The sequence below is a fragment of the Triplophysa dalaica genome, chromosome 12 (genome assembly GCF_015846415.1).
Source record: "Triplophysa dalaica isolate WHDGS20190420 chromosome 12, ASM1584641v1, whole genome shotgun sequence".
Lineage (NCBI taxonomy): Eukaryota > Metazoa > Chordata > Actinopteri > Cypriniformes > Nemacheilidae > Triplophysa > Triplophysa dalaica.
In genome coordinates, this window is record NC_079553.1 from 7587182 (window position 1) to 7599200 (window position 12019).

At 35.7% G+C, this 12019-nt stretch overlaps 2 protein-coding genes across 2 annotated transcripts; both read right to left on the reverse strand.

Annotated features, from left to right (window-relative positions):
* Positions 1 to 1281: 1281 nt before the first annotated feature.
* Positions 1282 to 2581, reverse strand: apoc1 (apolipoprotein C-I). Its single transcript, XM_056762741.1, has 4 exons — positions 2439 to 2581; positions 1930 to 1998; positions 1689 to 1827; positions 1282 to 1568 (listed from the first exon to the last, which is right to left on the reverse strand). Exons 2-4 carry the CDS (start codon positions 1982 to 1984, stop codon positions 1508 to 1510), a joined length of 255 nt encoding a protein of 84 aa, XP_056618719.1. The 5' UTR covers positions 1985 to 1998; positions 2439 to 2581; the 3' UTR covers positions 1282 to 1507.
* Positions 2582 to 6809: 4228 nt separating this feature from the next.
* apoeb (apolipoprotein Eb) lies at positions 6810 to 8942 on the reverse strand. Its single transcript, XM_056762020.1, has 5 exons — positions 8870 to 8942; positions 8470 to 8534; positions 8089 to 8242; positions 7710 to 7997; positions 6810 to 7624 (listed from the first exon to the last, which is right to left on the reverse strand). Exons 2-5 carry the CDS (start codon positions 8510 to 8512, stop codon positions 7264 to 7266), a joined length of 846 nt encoding a protein of 281 aa, XP_056617998.1. The 5' UTR covers positions 8513 to 8534; positions 8870 to 8942; the 3' UTR covers positions 6810 to 7263.
* Positions 8943 to 12019: the final 3077 nt, after the last annotated feature.

Genomic DNA, 12019 nt, shown 5'->3' on the forward strand with positions numbered 1-12019 from the left:
AGGCTACTGAATAAGATCAGTCTAAACATGATGCTAAAAAATATTGTTTTTTTGACTGAATTGAAAAAAATCCCAGTATGAAATGTGGTTAAAAACAGGATTACTATTTCACTGACTTTATGCTGTTATTGTTCTCATTCATAGTTGCTTGTTGTAAGTAATTTTCTTTAATGAATTATTGTTGACTATGATTTACATTTTTGTTATGAGTTTAAAGTGCATTCAAAACAAATGTACCAACAGTTATTTAATTTATGACTTACTCTCTCTTCAGCAGAGTTGTGTAGAGTATATAATATAATATAATAATAATAATAAATAAAATGTAACAAAGTTGAATACAGCATGCTAATTTTTTAATAAATTTGATGTATTTTTTAACCTTTGTTAAATAAACTTGTAAAGTTATGTTGCATAATTATTTTAAGTTGGATTTAAGTTAAGTAAACGTTTTTCTTGAAGCCTTAAACTGTCATAATGCAAAAATAGGGATATAAATAACTGAATATACACTCACCTAAAGGATTATTAGGAACACCTGTTCAATTTCTTATTATTGCAATTATGGTGGTGGTGTAATGGTGTTGGGGATGTTTCCTTAGGCCCCTTAGTGCCAATTGAGCATCGTTTAAATGCCACGGCCTACCTGAGCATTGTTTCTGACCATGTACATGCTTTTATGACTACCATGTACCCATCCTCTGATGGCTACTTCCAGCAGGATAATGCACCATGTCACAAAGCTCGAATCATTCCAAATTGGTTTCTTGAACATGACAATGAGTTCACTGTACTAAAATGGCCCCCACAGTCACCAGATCTCAACCCAATAGAGCATCTCTGGGATGTGGTGGAACGGGAGCTTCATGCATCCCACAAATCTCCATCAACTGCAAGATGCTATCCTATCAATATGGGCCAACATTTCTAAAGAATGCTTTCAGCACCTTGTTGACTCAATGCCACGTAGAATTAAGGCAGTTCTGAAGGCGAAAGGGGGTCAAAGACAGTATTAGTGTGGTGTTCCTAATAATCCTTTAGGTGAGTGTATAACTGTTTTTATCAACTTAATGTATTTTTACATATCTTTGCTATTTTTGGTTATTAATTTGTTATTTACTTATTATTTTTTTTGGCAGGCTTGGGATTCCATATTTGTGCAGGTTGCATGTAACATGAAAAATAATTTATTTCGGTATTTCGTTGTCAGGTGTAATAAACTTTAGCCTGCTTTATGTGAACACAATGTAAAATATGAATCTTGCAAATGACACAAAAACAATAAGTCAATTACTGTTTATTCATTTGGGGAAAAAACCTGAATTTATTATTAGATTTCTTCAGAATATCTAACAGCATTCCACAAAACAAACTATTGTACAGATTACACAAATGACACGCAGATGACGACAGCTCATTGTAACCTTTTGGCCAATTGTTAAAAAGAATGGAAGTTATATTACATTCCTGATTTAAAGTTTTATGAAGAGTGGGTCACTGTTTTTTATTAATTGAAGCTTTCGGACATCTTCTGCTTCAACTTCTCAAACTGCTCAGTAAACCAGTTCCTGTCAAGAAAAAAATAATTAGAATTAGAAATATGTGCGTTTATGACACATTAATGTCTTAAAATATAAGCACATATGTCATAAAAAAAGATTTAATGGGTGTAAATATGACAATCTTACTTGGTTTTGACAGCAAATTCACTTTTTTCAATTTGATCAAATGTGTTTTTAGTCTTCTGTGTCAGGTCATCAGCAATTTCCTTAATCTGGCTATGGAAGCCGGCGAAACGCTGCTCCAGTGTTGGCTCCTCCTGGGCCTCTGTTTACATTTTAATTGTAAGTTATTGCATTTTTATTGACTGCGATAAATGACTGTTTTAAACTGAAATCTGATGTATTCAGTATGGTCAGAGCAAGTTACCTGTGTGTGCGGCCAGCACAAGCATCAGCACGGCTGCAGCGAGGTATAGTTTCATCTTTTCAATTCGTCCTGTAACACAGAGTTGATTTAACGACATAAAAAAGACAAAGATCGTGCTCAATGAACATGTCATCTTTGAAATGATTCGATAAAAATGTATCAGCCTACGTAACTTAATGCAAACAATTATTTTTTTTCTACACTTCGCTGTTCAGAATGTGGCAGTTTCAGAAACAATGAAATTGAATAGAATTATATTTAATGAGAAAGGCAATTTGATTCTATTTTTGTTAAGTTTTTCTTTTTTTAGGGAATATCTAAAAAAGCTGAACATTCTTACAACGATGCCAAATCATAACGTCTAGATGTCGCCAAAATACTGATTATTGTTCTGTTCTTGCAGAGCGCAACAAACAAAAAATTGTTTTCACTCTTGCGCTGTTAGCTACATGGTCTGTAAAAAAAGTGGTGATAAAAAGAAATCTTTTTTCAAATGTTAGTGCCCATACCTTGCAGTCCTCAAGAGAATCGAGTTGAGATTGTAGTGCCTCACAGATGAACGCGGGCTCTTTATAGGTCTACAGAGCTGACGTCGAATGAAAACACCAACTCTGACCTATTAAGACCTACTGCGCTTTGCTTAGGGTCCACGCAGGTGCGATGTTTTGATTTCTGTTGTTGTTATACTGCAAACATTAGAGTTGCTTAATGGTAAACATGTTGTAGAACTGCATAAAGTGTACCAGATGTTGAATAATATAATAAGATATATACATTATATAAATTCATTGTGTAGCCAAAGTGGAGCCTGGTATCACTAACCTTTGATACAATAACAACTATCAAAGCAATGATAAAGGCGCAGAAGTTAATAGTTGGATTGTGCAATGTCCACATATCATAAGGGATTTAAAAACAAAGATCCATAATCTTAATAATCCTTATTTTTTAATATTTTTTAATCCTATTTTAAAAAGACCTATCAATCTTAAAGAAGCCCTGCTGTTAAGGTTGTAGGCTTCACAGATCTCTGTCATGTGGAAGTTGGTCTTTGACCTGATAAGCCACGTCATTAGGTTAGATAGAGAGACTTGAAGTATTTAAGATTGTTTATCTAAATAGTTACAGTTAGTTCTGACACTACAAGCACAACAGAGATGCAGGAATGTGTTAACCTATGATGCAACAATTGTATTAAAACCCTCTCTGGATTTTTTCTGATCTAGGTCAGCAAGATGATCAGATCTGATAACCTTAATTACCCTTTATTGATCTAAAGCGTGTGTGTATTCTTAAATGTCTTCATGCTTTTGTGTTGTATAACCTATACGGAGTAATATTTATGTTTCTCCAATAAATTTTGTATAGGCCTATTGTGTATGAAAAATAGACACCTTTAGATTGCCCTATACACTTCATTCTCATGCAGCAGGACTGGAGACGTAACATTTGGTAGATTAATTCAACAGTAAAATAAAGTATTGCTGTAAACCTAATGTAATACTGTTTAATGTTTTAAAATAAAATCACAATAACCAAGGCTTTGAACTTTGACTAAAGTCCAACACAGTTTGGGCAGCTTTCCCTGCAATTCTTTTTAAATGTCAGCTGTTTTTTATTCTTATCTCAGGGCCCCTTTTTCTTAGTAATGCACCACATCTATAAAAAGACATGATCTCGATAAGAAATGTTTAGCTTAAAAACTGACTATGGCAAATGTTGCAAGTGTCTAGACTTAAAAGAAGGGAAGTGAGACTCCATGCAAACAAGGACATTGTGTGAAATCACAACAAGAGACAGTGAACTACAGTTACCTCACTTGTCACATTTGAAGATGAAAAGTCTGTGGTGGTGAGGGAGTGAGGGGGGTTACAGTTGAGATATTTCCTTTGTGACTGTTAACCATGATTTGTCCAGCAGACTCAAAGCTTAAACCCATTTGTCTAAAGCTATTTAAATAATCCCACATTGCTAACTGCTTGGCTATTTACTGCTCGTGCCATCTCTTTCTAGAAGCTGTGAAAGATGAACCAAAGTCGTCTAATTTGGTTGGTAATGAATGAATCTTGTGAAGTGGGTAGCATGCTGTGCCATTTAAGCTTCTTTGTTGACCTTTGAGACAAGATGTCTGAAATACAAGGCTTGGACTGCAAAGTGTATTAAAGATGCTGTGCTTTGAAGTTTAAAATACTACTTATATAAAAACTGGCACTGAATAAAGTGTGTAACTGAAGAAAAAAAGTCTGTTTTAAAACTTTTACAGAATTGTTTAGATTTTCTATTAGCAAACATTTATATATGAAATCTGGAAGATTTTTTATCAGAAAACCATTCGCTCAAAACAACACATATCACAACATGCAAATCAGCACATCCTTAGAAAATAGGGAGTAACCAAGATTACGACATAACTCTTCAGAGTTAAGATCCTTGTTATGCAATCTTCTCTTTTGTTCTTTCTTTTTCTTTAAATGGCTTTCCACTCGGCTCATGTTTTGTGAATAAGATCCTAAGATGTTTGTGAACTAATGATTTAAGTAAACCTAGATTCCCATTAAAAAAATATTCTAGGGATGCACCCATATGTAAATTTTGGCCGATAACCAATAATTATTTGCCATTGAAAGCAGATAACCGATATATTGGCCGATATACAGTATCTAGATATTAATATAACATTTCCTAAGACAAAAGGCGGACAACTGCTTTTATTTGAAAACGTTCACTGCAGAAAACAAGGTAACTGTTCTCTTTTTTTCCCCTTAAAATCATGTACCAAGCTTACTTTACACTATTTAAAGATTCTTTAACCATCAAACATTTCTGGTATATTTTCTATTTAATAAACAAATTATAAATGTTCTTACAGGTCTCAAGAAAAAATTATTTACACATTCATAAAAACTGTTTCTACATACTGTACATACATCAACAATGTTTTGCTAATAGCAGCAGGTGAATGATCACGACAGAAAGACTGTTCTGTACAGTATCTCAACTGTGAGCAGTGTGCAGCTGAAGAAGTTTAGAGGAAATGAATTTTAATCTTATTACTTAACATATTTGAAAATATCTATTAAAGACAGACAGAGGAAGGGTGGCATCTACTGGCAATATGTATGCAACAAAGCTCATACTGTGTGTTTGGTGTTCTTTTCAAATGTGTTAAGTCTTATTATGTTTGTGTAGTCTGTGTGCACAGTAATGCATCTGAATAACATAAATAATATGGCAAAGATTAAAAAGAAAAACAAACAGTGAATAATACCACGGGCACAGCACGTACCTTTAAACAGTAGACCCGCAGATAATCAAATGGAATTTGGATGCAGATCTCAACATGTCCACCTTGACATAGAATAGCAAAATGGCAAAAGAAAGACACAATTATAATGGAGTGAGAACAGTACCCTGATCCAGACACAAACAAAACTGTGCTTGTATACAATCCTGGACAAGTTTTAAATGTGGAGTTTCAAGAGGATAACCTATATTATATCCTAGGCTTGTGGTCTCTGGTAGCCCGCATGAACTCTGTAAGGTGCCCGCCAACCACAGGGATCTACAATAATGCTCAGGACTGTCGACAAATATTAGACCGTATCGTCGTGAAAATGTTATTATTAGCACGTGTTTTAAGCTTAAATATATTCAAAAATATGTGATAGAACACTCCATTTGGTCCTGTATACTGAAAATTTATGTATCAGATGTTTAAAGTTTTAAAGTATTTTATCAACAAGTAGCCCTGTAGATTATTTTATCTCTTCAGGTAGCCCTCGTTTACGAAAAGGTTGATGACCCCTGTCCTAGGAAATGTTTTTTATGTATTGCAAATGTACTAAATTCTTTGTTTATCTTACTGTAGGCTTATAAAAGTAAGTTTCCCAATGATGAAAGTTGAAGAAAGAAAGAGATGTTTTTTGTCAAAGGGTGGGTAAATATATGTATATTTTTCTTATAATTTAAACAACATGAAATAGTTGTCAATATGTAATCTTTAAATCAAAATTCAGTTAAATGTAAAGCCTTTTATTCAACAAATCAAATCTTCATCTCAAACATTCTGATTGAATGTTGTTCAATTCTAAGTTCAAACAGTTTGAACTTGCTTCTGCAATATTATTTAGTGTTATTTGCTATACGTTTCCCCATCAACACACAATAATGTGAATGTGATTCAGATAAATGATTCAATTCCTCCTTATTTATAGCTATTATTGCTCACACACAAAAAAATCGCAAAAAAAGGAACGAACATTGTTAACCTTTGCTATGCAATGCAACCTTAGCAGAGTTAAGACATCATGGAGATGGAAAGGAGTGAAACAGAGATTAGTCTTGCCCACACAAGTCTCCCTTTGAATGCAGGAGGTAGAAACATGCGTGACAGTCATCTAAAGTCAGCAATGGGAAAGTTAGGGGATGAATGTAGAAATGTTCTACTGTTATTTATTTGTGAGGAAAATGAAAGGTGGGTCAGTCTAGCCTTAATGCACTAATCCCTGAAAAAATAAGACTAAAGAGGACTCTGTCGAAACATGCATTTTGGATTGAATTATAATTCATGGTCACTACTTTTTGTGAATTAAGTTCCCGACTCATATTACAGGCCTGCACCCAGAGTGGTTGTTTTAAGTACATGTTTACACCCGAATGATTTCTTAGCCTGTTATTAAAATGATAGGAGTTGAGTGGACAAAAAAATCTTTGTCTGAGCATTTATGTACAGTTTATTATCTGTAAAATAAAGGAAACATGATTCAATTTCTGTTTCCTTTATATTTGATTGGTTTGGTTGTTTTGACATGTTTGGTTTGATGTTTTGTGTGTTTCTGTAGTCATGAAGAGAATCGTTTTGGCAAGAATCAAAAGGTAAATCACTTGTGTAGTAAGACACACATTTATTGTAAACAAATTCAAACAGCAGTGGACAAAAACATGCATAGCAAAATATTTAGAGATGTGGCTAGCAAAGCTCATCTCTGCATATATTCTCGTGATTTATTTTGAACAGTGAAGACACATTTTGATTATTCATTTCAGTAGGTGCCATAATGGCCAAATCAGCTGTGAACATTAACTTCCACAGATAAGTTGATTCATCATAAAATTTCTCTACTTTGTATGCTAATGAAAGACGTTTATTGAACATAGATAATGAGACAGTGGGTTAATACTGAAAAAGTAAACGTGGCAAGTTATTTATCCGTCCAATGATGGACACCAGTAGTTTATTAGAGTCCTGCACTCCTAAACCTACCACAACAGCACATTTCAGTAACAAAAGACAATCTTTGTTTGGTGTTTACTGTAGATGAGTGTTCAGAGTTCTTAAGCTTGGGCGGGAAGAGCTGCTGTGGCCTCCTTGATCTTGTCCATGACCATCTGCAGCTGCTCACGGATCTTCTCTGAGTAGGGCATGAGGAGGCTGGTCAGCTCGTCCACGCGTCCCTCCAGGGAAGTGCGCAGGGTCTCGGCGGTCTGTTCGAGCTTCTCTTTCAGAGCTCCGGCCTGAACCTCCAGCTGCTCGCTCACTTCCTGGGCCTGGGACTTCATCAGTTCGCTAAGGGCACCCAGTTTCTGGTTGGCATTGTCTTGGGCCTGGCTCACGTAGGGCTCGAAGCGGTCCTGCATAGCCTCTGCATTCTGGGAAGCACGAGACTGAAGCTCACCCATGTAGGTTGCCACAGTGCTGCAATTTAAAGGACGTGTGTTAAACCTAATTTGTTGTTATTTTAAATTCTTTATACTTTAAAACCTGGGACAGATGGACATACTTGCGGATCTCCTCTGTGTCTTTGTTCAGACGCTTTTTCAGTTTGCGGGTGTAGGTGCTGACGCGGTTCTTCACATCATCTGCGTTCTGCTCCATCATGGTTTTCAGCTCTTGCAGGTACTGGGTTGAGCGTTGCTTGGCGTCTGTCATGTCAGTTTGCAGTTTGGTAGTTAAGAGCTGGAGATCTTTAGTCATTTGACCGGCAGCATCAGAGGTGTATGGAGCCAGCTGGGTTTGAACATTTTCAGTGTACGAGCTAAGCTCAGCCATGGTGTCAGTGATAAGGGTGCTGCAAAACAGACAGCCAGGAATGATGTCAATTACTAAAATGTAAGATTGCGAATATGTGGTTGTTTTAACTAGGTTTTTTGTAAACTTACTCAAGCTCTCTGCTGAGCTGAGAGGTTTTGATGTTCTGCACCACACCATCAGCTTGTGTGTTGAGCTCTGCTACATACGTCCAGAAGCTCTCCACCATCTCCTCCCATTTGGGCTGAGGTGCGTCGGCCTGAAACAGAACACGAGCATTGCAGCCTGCAAAGAGGTGCCAAAACAATAACTTCATGATCATTTTATATACATATATATTTCTTGTATACACAAAGTAGAGCCTATAGTGATTGCCAATGATTTTATGCATAATAAAACATGTGGTGGTTGGTATAGATGCGCTAGAAACAGAACTGTCTATTCTGCATCAATAATTTATCAATGATGTATCCTAAACTAAATTAAAACCAGTGAATGTTTTTTTTTCATACCAGTAATGACTGCCAGAGCAAAGATCACTGCCAGAGCCCTCATTTTGATTGATATACAAATGCACCTGAAAGATCAGAATAGAAAAATAAATGCATCTTAAACCAAGAAACTTGATCAGTCCTACATAGAAACGTCGTCTAAAAATAACGATAATAATAACCCGAAAAGTTATTCAAATAAGTATATTCTTTATAATAAACATTGTATCTTAGATCTTTCATTGTAATTACTGTGATCGAAACTTTGAATGAATCCCAAAAGATTATTTAACATTTAAGACTAACCCAAGCCTCTAAATACTCGGAAGACTGTTTGGTGATCATTTATTCAATAATATAAAAAAACAATTATACTTTCTAGTCACAAGCTACCGCAATAGTTCAGATCGAGCTTACTCACCTGAGAAGAGCGTTTTCTCCGTGTAGAGGAGTCGCGGTGTCAGGTCTTATATACAGTCCCGGGACTCACAATCACTGCCACGTGATTCATCCTTTGTTCGCATCATCATCATCCCACGCATCTACTAGTGTGCGAAGTCCGCATCTTTTCGCACCAGTTGGAGATGCATTGCACAATTTTATAAAGCCCCTATAATGAAGCTTTAAAGAGCATATCAACCTTCAAATTTATTAAAGCTATTTTTAAATTCACGGGGTTAAACATGTAGAACCAAGAGGAAATAAATGGGCTAGTTTATAGTTTTAAAACCGCCACAAATACGTCTATGGTAACGAAACGACATAAAAACAACAAATTAGGAGTTTACTACAGTAATGCAAATCATTTAAAGGGGAAAAGCTATTCAAAATTTACAATTAAAACGTTTTTATCTAAAGTGTAATACATTCTGCTTCTATTATTGATAGCGTATTTATTTATTTTTTAATTTTTAACAATTTTATTTAGGTTTACCTTATCACAACCACGTCTTTAAGGATAAAACCTACGCTTTCTTTTCGGATGGAGCTTTTAAAACGTGTCTTTGTTTCTTTAGGACAAAACCTACTTGATCAAATGAACAGCAGTTTGCAGATGACCCGAACTTTAGGCTAGAGGCAGGCGCCATAGCGATGGTTATCGGCATGGATGAGCCCTATTAGCATCTTTATAAAGCCATTTGGATTAGCATTCTCGGTAATCACAATACAAAGAAAACACACGTAGGTACATTCTGTATTTACATTAGCATATGAGTCTTGTGATGGTTTGAACGTTTTTTTAATCAAACTGTTAATGTTATTATGTAAGTTATATGTACTATATTAGCCTATCACAGATTTACAACAACCACTGAATCCACCTGGTTTGATTACCAGTGCCCCTCCACGTGACACGTCTAATAGCGCCGTTTATCTTTCACACACTATGATAGGCTATTCTTTGTTCTTATCGAAATTAGTTCAAATTTATGAAATACGTCAATGTATTTCCTTCAGCAGGTCTATTCTGAACACACATCACAACCCGTTAGAACCGGATACCGTTCTTTCTTTAAATCTTTAGTCTGGGCAAAATGCCTGGGGTAATTGTGTTTTTCCTTGTAACACAAGCCTTATCACCCACATTTTGATTCCACCTATTCAGTGATCTTTAGCCTCCTGTCCCAACTTGTCCCTTTCATCTTGTTGAGCCTTGTCTGATTCACCCCTGCAGCTGCCGCAAACAAACTGGCTTTGGTAAAGCAAAGGACTCAGCAGGATCACTGTTGCACCAGGGTCACAAGTATGCATGCATACAGTATACAGTATGCAGTAGTGTCTGCTATTCTTCTTCTTAAAGATAGCCATTATTTAACTTTATTTAATCATTTATATAGGCTTTTTGGTCACACTTTATTTAAAAGTCCTGTTTCCCATGTACAGACTGTCCTTATTACAGTAAATATAATAACTGGGTAATAATTAGGTACCTTGCCTTAAACCTAAACTTATACCAAGTAGCTACCTTATACTACCCATACTTTCTTAGGTAAGTGCTGTAGGTAAACTATAGGCACACGTACTGTAAAATAAAGTACAACCGACTTTTCTCATCTGCATAACTCTGCTAGAAATACTTTTGCTACTCTCTCTTAAAAATTGCTTGTTGTTGCATTTTGTATTTATGGATTGCCTTGGATATAAAAGAAGTTAAATAGAGTATTGTAAATACAAATTATATTGCTCGGGGCAATTAATCTTATTCAGCGTTGATATGAATGATGTGAATTATGAATTTAAGTGACCGGTGGCATTGATGTCATGTCTGTCTGTCATCGACATGCTGGTGCTCTGTGTCAAGATAGTTCCTATTTTCATGGTTTTGTTTCCTGAAATTGTGAGTAAGGCAGAGTTAAAAAACCTAAAGACTGTGATGGAAATAAGACATATTAAAACTGCTGGGCGGCTTATGAACAAAAGAAAAGAGGAGTTTCATGTTTTTTTTTTTTCAAACCATTCTTTTGCTCTTGTTTCAACCTGTTCATAGATTCATATATGAAAGCTGTCCACACAGAGCACCTTCTGTAATTCCTTTGACTGTTTTTGATAACAGTGCTTTTCATAAGAAGATGATATTGTATGTGCCTACTATTGTGCAAAGCATTTTGGTGTCTTATTAGGAGTTGTTGAATGCAGTTTTTAACATTATGTAATAACCGGAGATATTGATATAACTTATCCAGATTTTAAATACAAATACTGTAAAAGTGGTTGAAAATGAATAATTCTCTTCAAAATAACCAAAATTAAATTCATCCAGATGATTTAATAATGAGCTCATGAAAGGCCTTTGTTGTTTTTGGGCCATGTGGTTTTTGCCTAAATGTGTGAAAGGTGAACGCATGTAACCTCGGCCAACTCATCAGAGTAATGAGGTTTCTTGGTCCAGTGAACTGAGTGTTTCAGTACAGTAATCAAACTGTGCGCTGCCCCCTCCCCAAGATAAAAGCTGCTCTTCACACCACAGTCATGGCTTGATAAATAGAAAGAAAACTCATCCCAGATAACAAACATGAGTGCTGCAGTGTACGTGGTGATGAACTTTAGTGAACCGAGTTCAGTTTTTTTATGTCTTGCTTTCTGTTATTTGTGAATCACTTGTGTTGTTTTGGAAGCTTGTCCACATTAGTCATTGTTTTCATCAGTCAAACATTCCAGATCACAGGGAGCTCAGCTGCTTTTTGTCAGAAAAAGCTGTCAGTGCATTTTAATCGCTGTCTTGACCAACACTTATATTTTCAAAATGTTGATTCGTGACCAGTATGACTTTTTAACCCTTGAATGCAACAGGCAACAACACACTATTTCTACTAGATTTGCTATTCAAATTAAACTCAGTAAAAATCTGTACATTTAAACAAGCCAACAATACTGTAAAACAGGCTTTATATTTGTAAGGCAATGTTTTGTTTTTGTCGTTTCCACCATGAGGGTTTTCATACAGTAAAAAATGGTAAACACATTGCTTTTTATTGGCTAATGTCCTGGTGATGATGGCATGCCTGATTGATTTATCTTGGCAGCGGCAGGATGAGCTTCTTTGTGTGCATTCAGGATATGAAGATTGTTT

Coding starts and splice junctions, on each gene's coding strand:
- apoc1 (XM_056762741.1), bottom strand. CDS start 1,984: ATGAAACTATACCTCGCTGCAGCCGTGCTGATGCTTGTGCTGGCCGCA. Junction 1,828..1,929: donor TGTGCTGGCCGCACACACAG/GTAACTTGCTCT, acceptor AAATGTAAACAG/AGGCCCAGGAGGAGCCAACA. Junction 1,569..1,688: donor GAATTTGCTGTCAAAACCAA/GTAAGATTGTCA, acceptor TTTTCTTGACAG/GAACTGGTTTACTGAGCAGT.
- apoeb (XM_056762020.1), bottom strand. CDS start 8,512: ATGAGGGCTCTGGCAGTGATCTTTGCTCTGGCAGTCATTACTG. Junction 8,243..8,469: donor TGCTCTGGCAGTCATTACTG/GTATGAAAAAAA, acceptor ACCTCTTTGCAG/GCTGCAATGCTCGTGTTCTG. Junction 7,625..7,709: donor GACACAGAGGAGATCCGCAA/GTATGTCCATCT, acceptor TTTAAATTGCAG/CACTGTGGCAACCTACATGG.